We start from the raw sequence: 16,004 nt of genomic DNA, 5'->3' as shown, positions 1-16,004 counted from the left end.
ACAAAAGGTGATGTAGTTGTACACGTTGGCATTAATGATATTAAGAGTAGGAGACCGGCAGAATTACTTAACAAGTACAGGCCATTGTTGAAAAAAAGCCATGAATTAGGGTTGAATTTGAAAGTGTCTGCAATTCTGCCCAGACACAATAGGAGGGAGTATATGATGAGAGCCTTGTCGATCAATTCAGCCCTGGAAAGACTGTGCAACGCTCGAGGGGTAGAATTTTTTTCAGCCTGGTCTGTGCTTGTTAACAGGAGAGACTGCTTCTACAGGGATGGGATACACTTAAATAGAAAGGGTGCAAGAATATTTGCTGATGCTATCGAGGCAGTGTTAGGTGGGTCGGAAAACTGCTAGCTTGGGGGGGGGATACAAGGACAAATAGATTATCAGTAGCCACTGGCAGAGGTGAAAGTGATTCTTGCACTGCTTCTTTTGGAATGGGAAGAAGCCTGGAAAACAAGATGCAGGATATTTCACAGACTGCTGGGAGTCACTGCGGTACAAGTAAACACATGGGTTGTGTTAGAGTAGCTAAGAAAAAGAACAGGTGCATATATACTTGCGTGTACACCAATGCTAAGAGTTTGGTAAATAAATTTGATGAATTTGAGGTATTGTTCAAAGCATCAAAGGCGGATATTGTTGGGATATCAGAGACGTGGTGTCACACAGATATAAGGAATGCAGAACTGGAATTTGGGGAGAACAACGACTACAGAAAGGATAGACAGGATAGGAAGGGAGGAGGGGTTATGCTATTAGTTAAGAAACACATAAAATCCAAGGAAGTGAAGCCAGTCGACATTGCTGTACAGTGCAGTGTCGAGTCAGTTTGGTGTGACATAAGCATTGGGAGATCAAAATTGAGAGTAGGAGTGTGCTATAGGCCTAATGACTCTGATGAGTATAATGAGAAACTGAACAGGGAAACAGAGTGGGCCAGTAAATCAGAGTCTTATAATGGGGGATTTTAATTTCCCAGATATTGACTGCAATTTGTGGGTTGGTCACTCACACACTAGCAAGGATTTTGTGGATTTATTGGATGATTGTTTTCTACATCAGCATCTTCGGGAGGCAACTAGAGGGAGTAATATTCTTGATTTGATTATCTGTAGTGATTCTTCATGCATTACGAATCTGCAGATAAAGGAACCACTAGGTGGCAGTGATCACAGTGTGCTGAAGTGGGATTTACTCAAAGAGGTAACTACCATCAGGGGTAAAGGGAAAGGTTATTGCTTTCATAAAGGCGACTACAATGGTCTGAGACAGTATTTAAATTCTATACTGTCTAACCAACTGATGATGTTACCAACAGGAAATTCAAAATGGGAAGCATTCAAAGACTTAATCTTGGAAGCTACTAGGCTTTTCATACCAACAAAGAAATATTGTTCAAGATTTAGGCCTAAATGGATGTCAGATGAACTAATGAGACATATGGCAGAGAATAAAAATGCATGGGATACATATAAATTAACATGTGACACAGAAGCCTATGATAGATACAAGTAGATCTGTTACCAAGTTATAAAGGAGGTTAAGCAGGCGAAGGCAGATTACGAGAAATCTTTGGCAAGGGATGCAAAGGAAAACAGCAAAGAGTTCTTTACTCTAGAAGGAAGGGGATGAATAAGATTGGCCCACTTGATATTAATGGTTCAACTGTTGATGATCCTGCTCAGTTAGTTAATGAACTAAATGAATATTTTGCATCGACATTCACACATGAGGAGTTTTTCAGTGAGGAGAATACCAGAGGTGTATTCAACTCTGGCAGTAAGCTAGATAATCTTGTAATAACTGAGAGTAAAGTGGAGGAGAAATTGTTGAAGTTAAACACAAGAAAGGTGCCTGGGGTGGATGGGATCTATCCAGTTATATTAAAGGAGGCAGCAAAGGAAGTAAGCAAACCCTTAGCCATAATTATGAGATCTTCCTTGGACTCAGGGGAGGTACCCATAGACTGGAGATGTGCAAATGTGACCCCAATTCACAAAGGAGGATCAAAGGCTGACACAAAGAAACCTTGACAAATGCAAAGTACTGCATATGGGTAGAAGAAACCCCAGAGAAACGTACCAACTGTGTACTACACTTAAGGTGGCAGAAAATGAAAAAGACCTGGGAGTAAATGTGCAATCAGAGATGAAGTTTTCTGAGCAATGCAGACAGGCTGCCAGGGCAGGTCATGAGGTTTTGTCAATGATATATGGGAATTTTGCTATCAGGGAAAAGGAGGTGATTGTCCCTCTCTATAAGGCAATTGTCAGGCCACGCTTTGAGTACAGGTCTGGAGGCCTCATTTTAGGAAGGATGTATATTTGCTTGAGCATGTACAGAGAAAGGCAACAAGATTGGTGAGGGGAATGAAGGGATCCTCTTACCAAGAGAGGCTTAAGTTCTGTAAATTGCAGTGGCTGGACACTAGGCACCTGCGCGGTGATCTGATTGAGGTGTATAAAGCTTTGAATGGGTTGAGCATGCTGAATTCTGATGGGATCTTTCCACTTGTTCTGATTACGAAACTAAGGAGGCATAAATTAAAATTAAGAAAAGACAGATGTAGAATAGATGTGTGGAAATTTGCCTTAAGCCAGCGGGTGGTTAATTGCTGGAACAAACTTCCATCTGTTGTTGTGGAAGTTGTTAGGTTAAATAAATTTAAGGAGGAACTGGACAGGCATTTGGAGGGAATGGTGATTTTTTTTTTTTTTGGCTGATGCTGCATAAGCTCATACGCTTGCTTTCTTGCGTAGCATGCCACCACTACTACTACTACAAGTAATTATAGACCTGTGAGTTTAACTTCTGTTCCAGGAAAATTAATGGAGGCACTGGTTAAAGAAGTACTGCAGGATCATCTAGACAAGACTTCAGTTATAGCTCGGACACAGCATGGTTTTCTTAAGGGGAAGTCTTGCCTGACCAATTTGATTGGATACTATGATGCAGTCACAAAAGAACTGGATGCAGGGAATAACTTTGATATTATATACTTGGATCTTAGAAAGGCTTTTGATACCGTTGCACATGGAAGACTGTTGCACAAATTGGGGGCAGTTTGGCATTGGGGGCAAATTGCTGCTGTGGATAAAGGGGGGTGGTTGAGGGGGAGAAGACAGAGAGTGGTAATCAATGGACACTGCTCATCGTGGACTAATGTTATTAGTGGAGTCCCTCAGGGTTCAGTGTTGGGTCCATTGTTTTCTGTATTTATAAATGATATTAACAATGGTATATCAAGCTTAATGTCCAAGTTTGCAGACGATACAAAGGTTGGCAGGGTTGTTAAGGACACTACTGATGCTATGCTGCTGCAACAGGATCTGGAAAGGTTGAGCAGATGGGCTGAGAGGTGGCAAATGAAGTTTAACATTGACAAATGTAAACTACTACATATGGGAAACAGCAACCCCAGAGCAACATATCAACTCTGTGGTACTACACTGACAGTGGTAGAGAATGAAAAGCACCTAGGGATAATTGTGCAGGCAGATATGAAGTTCTCTGAGCAGTGCAGACGCGCTGCAAGAGTCGCTCATGGTGTCTTATCCATGATATACAGGAATTTTTCTAGCAGGGATAAGGAGGTGATTATTCCCTTATATAAGGCAATGGTCAGGCCACACCTTCACTACTGTATACAGGTCTGGAGGCCTCATTTCAAGAAGGATATAGAGTTGTCGGAACGAGTACAGAGAAGGGCAACAAGATTAGTGAATGGAACAAAGGGTTGCTCTTGCGAAGAAAGGCTTAAGTTTTGCAAATTACAATGTCTGGAGACTAGGCACCAGTGAGGTGATCTGATATCAATGGTTTGAGCATGCTCAGTGCTGATGGGATTCTTCCTTTTTGCTCAGAATAATCACTTGAGAGGGCATAAATTCAAATTGAGGAAAGACAGATGTAGGATAGATGTGCGGAAATTTGCCTTTAGCCAGCGGATAGTTTGTTGGTGGAACAGACTTCCATCCCTTGTTGTGGAAGTTGATAGCCTAAATAAATTTAAGGCTGAGCTGGACAGGTATTTTGAACGAACAGAGGGGTGAAGTGGAAGTTTTTTTTTTTTTTTTTTTTTGGCTGATGCTGCATAAGCTTGCTTTCTTGCATCATATGCCTCTACTAATGCTCTAATACTAATGCTAACATGACCCAGTCCTATTCTGACTATTCTTTTGTACAATGTATTTTTTCTCTGAGAGTACAGTCTCTGAAAATAGTTACTTTTTTTTTCTGTTGGACCAGCAATTTCTGCCACTGGGATACTGATGTGTTGTCTGATGCAAGCCTATAAGCACTAGCTGAGATGGGCAGTTAATACTTAAACCTTCAGCCATAGTAATGAAAGAATTCTTAGATTCAGAAGTTCCTGCACACTGGAGATGTGCAAGTGTATCTGCTATTCAGAAGAGTGTAGTTCAAAATGTAAAGAGACTAACTACAGAACTGTAAGTTTTACCTCTGTGATAGGGAGAATAATGGAGTCAATAGTTAAAGAAGTAGAGCAGAATCAACTTGATAAGAGCAAAGCCATAAGGACAAAAGCTGCAGCATGGATTTAAAATGAAATCATGCCTAACCAATCTGATTTGTTACAATGAGGTCTTCAGAAAGAAACTGAATAAAAAGAATAATTTTGACATCATATACTTATATTTCAGTAAAGTACTCCAATGCTGCACCACTGTATGTACACGATTCTTATACAAACTGGAGCAATGTGACATTAGGAGGAAGTTACTACTATGGATAAAGAGATGATTAAGTGGTAGATCATAAAGAATGGTTCTAAATGGTCACTGCAGTTCTTAAACTAATGTGATAAGTGGGCACCACAAGAGTCAGCATTGGTATCATTGTTTAATATGGTGCATTTGGGTAACAGTAATCCCAGAATGACATACCATTTGGGCAGTACCAAACTCAGAGTAGCAGAATATGAAAAAGATTTATAGGCAATAACTGTGCAGTCTGATACGAAATTCTCTGGGTGGTGCATACAAGTTGCTAGTAAATTCCTGTGTATTACCGAATTGATTATTGAAGGTGGTAGATGACTTTCATCAACCGGTGAAATACCACCACTTTGCTTATTGGACGCTTGAAGTGGTGAAACCCATGTTTAGTCTCTAGAGCAGAGTTTCCGGCATCCCCCCCCCCATACTTCTCCTTCAACCCATGCACGGTACTAAGTACTATAGGTTTTGATACCTTTCGTGTTTGGGGTTTTCATAAAAAAAAAAAAAAAAAAAACTCATAGAAGTCCTTGTTAATGATGATATACAGGAGTTTTTCTGGCAGGGACAAAAAAGATAATTATCCCACTGTATAAGACGGAAAATAATTATAGTCATTACCCACTGTATAAGGCAATGGTTGGCCACATCTGGAATATGGTGCACAAGTTTGAAAACATCACTTTAGGAAGGACAGAGATCTAGTGGAAATGATGCAGAGAAAAGCAACAAGATTAGGGAGAGCACAAAAGGATATTTTTACAAAGAAAGACCTGGGTCCTGTAAATCATTCTTTGGTAACTCAGCTGAAGTGTATAAGGCTTTTAAAAAAAACTAAATGCTCATTTCAGTTTTACTCTTTCTCAGATGATACATGCAAGAGGCCATAAACTTAAATTGCAAAAGGATAAAGGATGGTTGCAGAATAGATGTGTGGAAATTTGCATTCACCCAAAGAGTAACTGACTGTTGGAACACACTTCCAGCTAGTGCAGTGGAAGTGAGCAGTCTGAAAAAAAAATTAAAGAAATGGATAAATTATTGGAAGGAATGTACTAATACTAATATTATTGCAGTGTTTTTTGGGAAAAGGGAAATCTCGTAATGCTATTAAAAATTCAGGCATGCAAACAAACTTTTGTTAGGAGCAAGAAGAGGTGGTCAACTATTAACTGAGAGTTATGAACTGCCATATGGAAACAGAAATTGGAATGGACAGAGAAACTTTCAAAAGGATAACTAATACTATAAAAGATATGTCTTTTAAGGAAAAAGACTGTTGTACATTAGTCATATTCTCTGTGTGATTTCATTCAGATGATTAAAATTTCTCAAATTCCCAACCTTTGAATATTACTCCCTTTTTCATTCACAATATCAACGACAAAAGATCGGCAAAAATTACATCAAGATTTATTTTTAAGTAGACTATTTTTGATGTCAAATAGTGTCAATAATAATCATAATATGCTTTAAAAATCATTACATCATCTGATAAAAAGGTTTTGCAAAATAGTACTTACGATTACATCCCAAATCATGTACCGTAAGAAAAACTGGAGTAGTACTGGTTATTTTATCTGTTTTACCCTGAAACAAATTATACCTTTACTTGTATCTAAAATTAATTGAAAAAATAATTTAATTTCTTTTTTAAATTATCATTACAGCCCATATTTTAAATACTTTGAATGTTCAATTACTGTATTCACAAATCTGTTCCTAATATTAAATGTCTCTTATACAGAAAATCTCTCATATTCAACCATTCACAACCACTTCATATAAACCAAGGGTGGCAAGCTTTTCATCACATGAGCTAATTTACAAAATACACTGCGGTAAGATCAATCTATCAATTTTTTTTTTATAAGTGTATCTTTATCTATAAAACATGCTGTTGTACCTTAGGCAAGTGTCTTTTAATAGAACTTAAAACTTGTGTGATTTAATAAGATTTTGTGGCTGTAACCAAGTTACAAAGGAGGTTAGGCAGGCGAAGGCAGATTACGAGAAATCTTTGACAAGGGATGCAAAGAAAAACAGCAAAGAGGTCTTTACTTATGTAAACTCTAGAAGGAAAAGGATGAATCAGATTGGTCCACTTGATATCGATGGTTCAACTGTTGATGATCCTGCTCAGGTAGCTAACAAACAACTAAATGAATATATTATGCATCGACATTCACATATGAGGAGTTATTCAGCGAGGGGAATGCCAGAGGTGTATTCAACTCTGGCAGTAAGCTAGATAACCTTGTAATAACTGAGAGTAAAGTGGAGGAGAAATTGTTGAAGATACACAAGAAAGGCACCTGGGGTGGATGGGATCTATCCAGTTATCCAGCTCTGGACCCTGGGTGTGCTAAGCCCATATTCACCAAATGTGAGCCCCTGTGGTAAATACAGTAGAACCCGGATAAAAAATTCCACACATAAGAAGTTTCGCCCTGTACTAGGTTTGGCTTTCTTAATTTCCAATTTCAACACTATATATTTCAATGTATCATTTTCCTGCGTAAAAAGCTTTACAGCATAAAAAGTAAGCGATAAAGAATACACTGTGTATTATTATAATAACGTTTTCCCACTTAATACATCTTTTAAATATAGAAATTCTTTATTTTTATATTAAAAAATAAAAAACAATATAAACATTTATATTAAAGGAGGCAGCAAAGGAAATAAGCAAACCCTTAGCCATAATTATGAGAGCTTCCTTGGACTCAGGGGAGGTACCCATAGACTGGAGATGTGCAAATGTGACCCCAATTCACAAAGGAGGATCAAAGGCTGACACAAGTAATTATAGACCTGTGGGTTTAACTTCTGTTCCTGGAAAATTAATGGAGGCACTTGTTAAAGAAGCACTGCAGAATCATCTAGACAAGACTTCAGTTATAGCTTGGACACGGCATGGTTTTGTTAAGAGGAAGTCTTGCCTGATCAACTTGATTGGATACTATGATGCAGTCACAAAAGAACTGGATGCAGGGAATAACTTTGATATTATATACTTGGATCTTAGAAAGGCTTTTGATACTGTTGCACATGGAACACTGCTGAACAAATTGAAGCAGTGTGGCATTGGAGGCAAATTGCTGCTATGGATAAAGGGGTGGTTGAGGGGGAGAAGACAGATAGTGGTAATCAATGGACACTGCTCATCATAGACTAGACTAATGTTATTAGTGGAGTCCCTCAGGGTTCAGTGTTGGGTCCATTATTGTTTTCTGTATTTATAAATAATATTGATGATGGTATATCAAGCTTAATGTCCAAGTTTGCAGACAATACAAAGGTTGGCAGGATTGTTAAGGACACTACTGACGCTATGGTGCTGCAACAGGATCTGGAAAGGTTGAGCAGATGGGCTGAGAGGTGGCAAATGAAGTTTAACATTGACAAATGTAAACTACTACATATGGGAAACAGCAACCCCAGAGCAACATATCAACTCTGTGGTACTACACTGACAGTGGTAGAGAATGAAAAGGACCTGGGGGTAATTGTGCAGGCAGATATGAAGTTCTCTGAGCAGTGCAGACTGGCTGCAAGAGTAGCTCATGGTGTCTTATCAATGATATACAGGAATTTTTCTAGCAGGGATAAGGAGGTGATTATTCCCTTGTATAAGGCAATGGTCATGCCACACCTAGAGTACTGTATACAGGTCTGGAGGCCTCTTTTCAAGAAGGATGTAGAGCTGCTAGAACGAGTACAGAGAAGGGCAACAAGATTAGTGAATGGAACAAAGGGTTGCTCTTACGAAGAAAGGCTTAAGTTTTGCAAATTACAGTGTCTGGAGACTAGGCACTGGCGAGGTGATCTGATAGAGGTGTATAAAGCATTGAATGGTTTGAGCATGCTCAATGCTGATGGGATTCTGCCTCTTGCTCAGAATTATCACCTGAGAGGGCATAAATTCAAATTGAGGAAAGACAGATGTATGATAGATGGGCGGAAATTTGCCTTTAGCCAGCGGGTAGTTGGTTGGTGGAACAGACTTCCATCCCTTGTTGTGGAAGTTGATAGCCTAAATAAATTTAAGGCTCGGCTGGATAGGTATTTCGAACGAACGGAAGGGTGAAGTGGAAGTTTTTTTTTTTTTTTGCTGCTGCATAAGCTTGCTTTTTTGCATCATATGCCTCTACTAATGCTAACCAAGCAAATCTAAACTGTCTCTTTCCAGAAGAATCTTTTTTGAAATTATAGTCCTTGTTGGGAACATAAGTATTAGAAAGGTTTCCAAATTTTAAAGTTGGTGTTATAACAGAAACTCCAACATAAGAACCAATATCATATTCTAATAAATTATTTGATAAAATTGACTCGACAGAGTCATTTTAAATCATCGATGTTCCAGGAATCGAATCAACTTGTTCATCCGAAGGCATACATTTTTCCTGCTTAATTTCTATTTTACGTCTTTTTGCATTTTTTTTCTTGGGAAGAAAAATAATTCCTCATATCCATTCTGAAAGAGGAGAATAAAATTGTAAATATATTATTTTCATTTTACATCGATTTTAATGATCTTTAATTCTTGGAAAAAAAAGTATACGGAATTAATACAGTTTTTAGCACAATTTCATATATAAAAAAATTGACCGGCATATTTAATTAAAATTCAACTAATTAATTAATCCCAAAACCCTAAATTAAATTATTTCGGTTTCAAATTGAAAGCAATCATAAAACTAACAAGTAAAATAATATTAAATTACATACACTTACTTTTAAAAATGTATTTTTCTTTTTAAATTTGTTTCACTATAAATTTACAATTCACAATTCACTCAGTGACTCACTAGATACAGAGGGCAAACGAACTGGTTGCTGTTCACAACGGTAATGAGCATTTTTTTCACAAATCAGAAAAAAATAAACCAAAAACAGGAACACGTTTTATTGCTGCAATAAACCAAAAACAGGAACACGTGTTTTATTGTTGCAATAGATGAAACACATGTTCTATGGTTACCCTGCCGAGGGCCGAAACCAGCCAACCCCTAATTAAATTTTAAGGCAGACAAAGCGTTCCATGGTTGATGGTATAAGGTTACATATCTCAATCACTTTTATGTTTATAATTTGTGTAATTTTTTACTCGATACCTGGCGCACGGGGGGAGCAAGAAGTTCCCCGTTTGCCCCTCTCTGCGGACACCCATGGACAAGCGGTATATGCCACTCGACCTAAGCGAGGAGTCTGCCCCCCCCAACCAGGAGGTACAAACGAAGCTAGAAAGATGGGCAGAGAAGCCATTCCATGGCAGACACTACAATGATCTCCATCAAGATCACATAGACAAAATTGCTTCCAATGCATGGCTCACGAGTGGGACGCTCTTCCCCGAGACTGAAGGATTGGTTGTTGTTATTGTTGTTTGTTAAATTTATTGGTGCATCAGCAACTTAGGCTATAATGCACGAAGGATTGGTGAGAAGGGTTCATGCTTGCCATCCAAGACCAGGTAATCAACACCAGGAACTATAGAAAATATATCGCCAAGGAGCCCGGAGTGTTCAATGACACATGTCGACGATGCCACCTGGCCTCAGAATCGATCCAACACATCACCGTGGGATGCAAGGTGATCACCCAGACTGAGTACACTCATAGACACGACCAGGTAGTCAGGATGATACATCAGAAGCTAGCAAGGAAATACCAGTTGATTGAAGAAAGTGTACTGTACTACAAGTACGAATCCCAGGCAGTAAGTACTAGAGACCCTAACCTACAAGCTGTACTGGGACTGCACCATAATAATGGATAGGACAATTCTGCACAACAGACCAGACATAACCTTTGTGGACAAGAAGGAGGCTACCTATCTGATTGACATGTGATACCCAACACTGGCAACCTGCAGAAAACCCATGGGGACAAAATCAGGAAGTACACCAACCTAAGACAGGAGATCAAAGAGATGTGCATATGCAACAAGTACCAACAATCCCGATCATTGTGTCAACCACAGGTATGGTGCCAAAGACCCTACATAACAGCCTAGCAGCAATAGGTCTCCCAGCGAACACCTACAAGGAACTCCAGAAAGTCGCAATCCTGAACACCTGTAGGATAGTCAGAGAATTCCTCGACCAACAGTAACACCAGACATAAGAGCCACCCTGTGTACTTTGTAGCAATACCTGTCACGAGGTGAAACCCCCAACCAGGGAGTAATAATATATATAAGAAAGCAATAATAATAAAGCATACAAACACCATCATAATGCACAATTAGAGCTTGACAGATGAATGGATGTTAGAAAATTTGGATAAGGTAAAGAAAGCTAACGCGAGAATGACGAGAAACATAACTTACACGGAAAATTAGTTTCCTGACACCAGACTAGCACTGCTCGCTCGGTAAACAGATGGTAGGTGTTATCGGTCTGGAGCAGAAATCAAGAAGGATATTTTGATTGACAGATAGGCGTGGCAAACGATGAAATGATTGGTGGTGGGCACGACAGACGACAAGTACCGTGTAGTCATTGGTTGGCATTATAATGTGTATTTATGAGTAAAGAACGGTGCATAATAGTTTTGTGATGAACAGTAAACAGGTAATAGTAGCGATGAATATTTTAAAGATGGAAGGAAAATAAAACGTTGGTTGATTTTTTGATGAATGTATTTCTAAATATGACTGATTCTAAAGAAAAAAGGTTATGTTACCCCCTCCACTTCAGGAGGGGTTCAAGCTCCCATGGGATTCAAGTGGAGGTAACCTGACCTTTTTTCACCATTATGGAAAGCGTTCATTAGGGCATGTGCGATTAGGGCAAGTTACCATTAATACTAATAAAGTGATACTAAACCGATGTTGTCGTGTGTTGTGTTCACATACCAATCAGCACATCATTTGCCATGCCTACCTGTCAATCAGTATATCGTTCTCGACTTTGCTCCAGACCGATAACACCTACCATCTGTTTACCGAGCGAACAGCGCTAGAGTCCGGTGTCAGGAAACTAATTTTTTGCGTAAGTTATCCGACATTTCTCGTCGTTCTCGTGTTGGCTTTCTTTAGCTTCACCAAAAATTTATTTGTATATATAGGTCTTCTAACTTGTGCTGTATATATTTGCAGTCTTCTAACTTGTGATAAGTTGTTACTAAAAAATGCTAACACAAGTTGAAACAAATTTTTCTGTAAACAGGGATAATGGAAAGAGGGGCTATGTATGATCAAAATTCTGATATACAACTTTATATAGATTTAAATATGTATATTAAAAATAAATTTTCTTCATGATCATTTGACTAGTAATACAAGCATGATCCAATTGCAGACTATGATCCACTCTCAACTATGTGAGATTAATTTTTCTTTTCATTTCTAATATAATAGTCTTTCTGCTATTCTCTCTACAATACCATCACTAAGAATTGACCTTTTTCTAAAGGGCCAAAAAACACACTCAAGTTCGGCAATGACTTAGAACATCAAGTTGTCTAGGCTCCATCAACATCTAATAACTTGAACATATTGAAAACTAGAACAAATGGATACCATGTGTTGCTCTGTGTACAGAACCAGTATTGACTATATATACTATTATTGCAAAACTGACTACCATGTTTTTTACTTAATAAAAGCATGGTGGAAATTCACTTGCTATGCTAGTACAGAACTTACATATATTGAGGACTACCTGTAAAGATCATTATTTATTCATTTCAAACCCCCAATAATACTATATATTTTACAGAACAGCTTCATGGTGAACTTCTATATATGCTGACTGGCATGCAAAAACCAAATGATGCATTATACCTCAGTGTTTGTCCACCTTTCTTTAATTGTGTATATACATTTATCTATGATTGATAGCAGCAGACGTTTTTCCTTTCTGAAGCAATTACTCTAAACTATGAAATGGCATTGACTTGTTTGAAGTTTATTTTTGCCACTACAATAATTTTATAAACATCACACTTATATTCCCAAAAATATAAGTTTTGCAAGAGTCTAAAATTTTTGTTCTGAAATCTGAATAGTAAAGAAGGAATCTTACCTGTACTACGACATTTAGTAGCCCACATTTTTCAGTCTTTATTTCATATTTCTGCATTTGAAAGATAGAGTAAATAACAGTAAAATTAATATTAAAACCAGTAATTTTATATATTTCATAATCTCTGGATCAAAACCAGTTGTGGGACTTTGACCAGTGGTTATATAAAATTTTTAAAAGCCAGTTTATTCTTTCAGAGACAATGAAGAAGAGTAGCAATAAGAATAATAATAATACTATATAAATTTTTAACAACTGGTTCTACTGAACTGGTAAAAATCAGCTGGCTTTGACCCATTACTAGAAATAGTTTTCTAATGGTACTGTTTTCAATAACATTTAAATAAGGATAAGTAATAGTAATTATATGATGATACAACTGCAAAGTTCTATTATAAATTTTTGGAGTAAGATAATATCTAAAATAAAATAACTTGCGAAAAACATGGCAAAGCATTTTCCAAACAATGACACTCTGAAACACATCCAACTCCAAAAAGGTGCCTCCGTAGCCAGGTGGGAAGGAGCAGCAGTGCGTAGCACACGCTTCTTGATTAGACCGGGGTTCGAGCCCGTCACCACCAAATACGGAGCATGCGGAAAGGTCAGGGAATGACCACCGCACCGGAGCAATATGGCCTTAGTTGCTAATGCTCCTAAAAACCAAATAACAATAACAATAACCAACTCCAAAAATCCCATTAATATGAATATTTTATTTCTTCATTTCTTTATTATTATGAAACAATTTCTTATTATCATGATTTGTTATATTTATATTCCATTCATTAACTTACTATTTAAACTGTAATATTCTTAATAAACTGCTTTAATAATTACTCATTGAGTGCATATGAAGAAAACTGTGTGCTCCAGAAGTCTGGGGAAAAAATTAAAATTTGACTGAAAAAGAACTATTGGTTGCGAGAAATGTGGTTTATACAGTAACGATACTACAGTTTGTGTGTGTTCCTAAACACCAAAGTAACAGAAACTAAGGGTACAAATTGTCAGTATATTGTGTCTGTAAATCGTGTGTATTCATGTGCTCAATTTGCATGTTTACTGGGAAGAAAAACCACATAACCCTAGCCTGAGACTGACTAACTGAGCCAAATGAAAAAAAGCCCATAAATTCCTCTTCATTGACAGGATTCAAACTCAAGCCTTTTCCACCCAGTGTGGGTAGGGCAGTGATTATATCAACTGTGCTTCCCATGAGGGCGAACACTACAATTAAAAGAGTACTGCATACAGGTCTGGAGCCCTCATTTTAACAAGGGTGTGGATCTGTTGAAATTGATGCAGAGAACAGTAACAAGATTAGTTAGGAGAATGAAAGGGTTCTCTTACCAGGTAAGGCTTCAGTTCTGTAAATTACTGTCTGAAATCTAGGCACCTGTGATGAGATCTGATTGAAGTGTTTTAAGGATTTGGTGGATCAGGTAAGCTCAATGCTAATGGCATCGTTCCTCTTGATCATGCTACACACAAGAAGAGCATAAATTCAAATGGAGGAAGGATACTTGCAGGATAAAGGTGTAAAATTTGCCTTCAACCAGTAGGTATATTTGATTGTTGCAACAAACTTCAAACTTGGTCTGTAACCAAATCACAAAGGAGGTTAGGCAGGCAAAGACAGATTACGAGAAACCTTTGGCAAAGGATGCAAAGAAAAACACCAAAGAGTTCTTTACTTATGTAAACTCTAGGAGGAAGGGAATGAATCAGATTGGTCCATTTGATATCAATGGTTCAACTGTTGATGATCCTGCTCAGGTAGCTAACAAACTAAATGAGTATTTTGCAGTGAGCTAGATGATTTTGTAATAACTGAGAGCAAAGTTGAGGAGAAATTTTTGAAGAGAAACATAAGAAAGGCACCTGGAGTGGATGGGATCTATCCAGTTATATTAAAGGAGGCAACAAAATAAGTATAATTATGAGAGCTTTCTTGGACTCAGGTGTGGTACTCATCGACTGGAGATGTGCAAATGTAAGCTCAATTCATAAAGGAGGATCAAAGAGCAACATAAGTAATTACAGACCTGTTACTTTAACTTCTGTTCCAGGGAAATTAATGGAGGCACTGGTTAAAGAAGCACTGCAGGATCATCCAGACAAGACTTCAGTTATAGCTTGGACACAGCATGGTTTTGTTAAGGGAAAGTCTTGTCTGACCAATCTGACTGGATACTATGATGTGGTCACAAAGGAACTGGATGCAAAGAATAATTTTGATATCATATATTTTGATCTTAGAAAAGCTTTTGATACTGTTGCATACTGAATGCAAAGAATAATGTTGATATCATATATTTTGCTCTTAGAAGAGCTTTTGATACTGTTGCACATGGAAGACTGCTGCACAAATTGGTGTAGTGTAGCATTGGAGGCAAATTGCTGCTATGGATAAAGGGATGGTTGTGATACTGAGAATTCTCAGGTCTCAATGACCAGGCAGATCTAATTAATTATTCTATTGTTAGAATCGTATCTTGGGAATCTTGAGGATAAAATTATAAAACCATTCATTTGGAACTTACAGTTTAATACAATAAGGGAGGAGAATCTTAGTCTAGGGAGAGAGTGGGTATGTACAGATATTGCGCAATTCTACGCTGTAGTTTGCTGTCATGAGCCTCTCAACAACATAGCGGAAGGAGAGAAGAATGCCTCAGTTAACACAGGTCTACTAAAAAGGGTTTTATTGCTACAGTAGAGACAGGATGTCCAGTTGTTTTCGCAGTACGATTACCAAAGATGGTAGTGTCAATGTAAAAATTTACATTCTTGGATGACTTTGTCTCTGTGACATAGAACGAGATAATGTTAGTGTATATAAAGGGTGCTGAGAGGCACCGAAGGGGGGACTGGTAACAGAGTTCAACGTCTCATTGTCGTCAAACGTCTTGGTGATGTGAAGGAAACATTTGCAGTCAGTGTCGTTCCAGCCTGAAGAAAGATTGAGGAGCTGAGGCAAAAGAATCAAGGCTCAGAGAGGACCACACCCTAGTTTCCACCAGAGGAAAGGTCTCATAACCTGTCATGGAGCAAGTGATTTAGCCGGTAAGCAAACTATTTCTTCTGTAATATTCTTCTGTAAAACTATTCATCTGTAATATGGAAAAGTTTTCTTGTGATAAATTTTGTATGTATTTAAGTCAGTTTCTATAATTAAACATGCTAAATTTTTCATGTGTATTTTCAATTGTCTCACTAA

General features: G+C 37.9%; 1 protein-coding gene across 1 annotated transcript in view; it reads right to left on the bottom strand.

Annotated features, from left to right (window-relative positions):
• The window catches only part of LOC150087414 (uncharacterized protein ZK1073.1-like), a 218,404-nt gene that overhangs the window by 98,532 nt on the left and 103,868 nt on the right, over positions 1-16,004 (bottom strand). The window contains exons 2-3 of the mRNA XM_090372055.1: positions 12,782-12,832; positions 6,272-6,338 (exon numbers count right to left, since the gene is read on the bottom strand). Coding sequence (XP_090228181.1) covers positions 6,272-6,338; positions 12,782-12,832 — 118 coding nt within the window. The remainder of the gene's footprint in view (positions 1-6,271; positions 6,339-12,781; positions 12,833-16,004) is intronic.

The sequence above is a fragment of the Mastigoproctus giganteus genome, chromosome 4, assembly GCF_048544385.1.
Source record: "Mastigoproctus giganteus isolate SK-2022 chromosome 4, ASM4854438v1, whole genome shotgun sequence".
Classification (NCBI taxonomy): domain Eukaryota; kingdom Metazoa; phylum Arthropoda; class Arachnida; order Uropygi; family Thelyphonidae; genus Mastigoproctus; species Mastigoproctus giganteus.
Note: the sequence above shows the minus strand (reverse complement) of the source record. Positions and strands in the feature narration are given on the sequence as shown.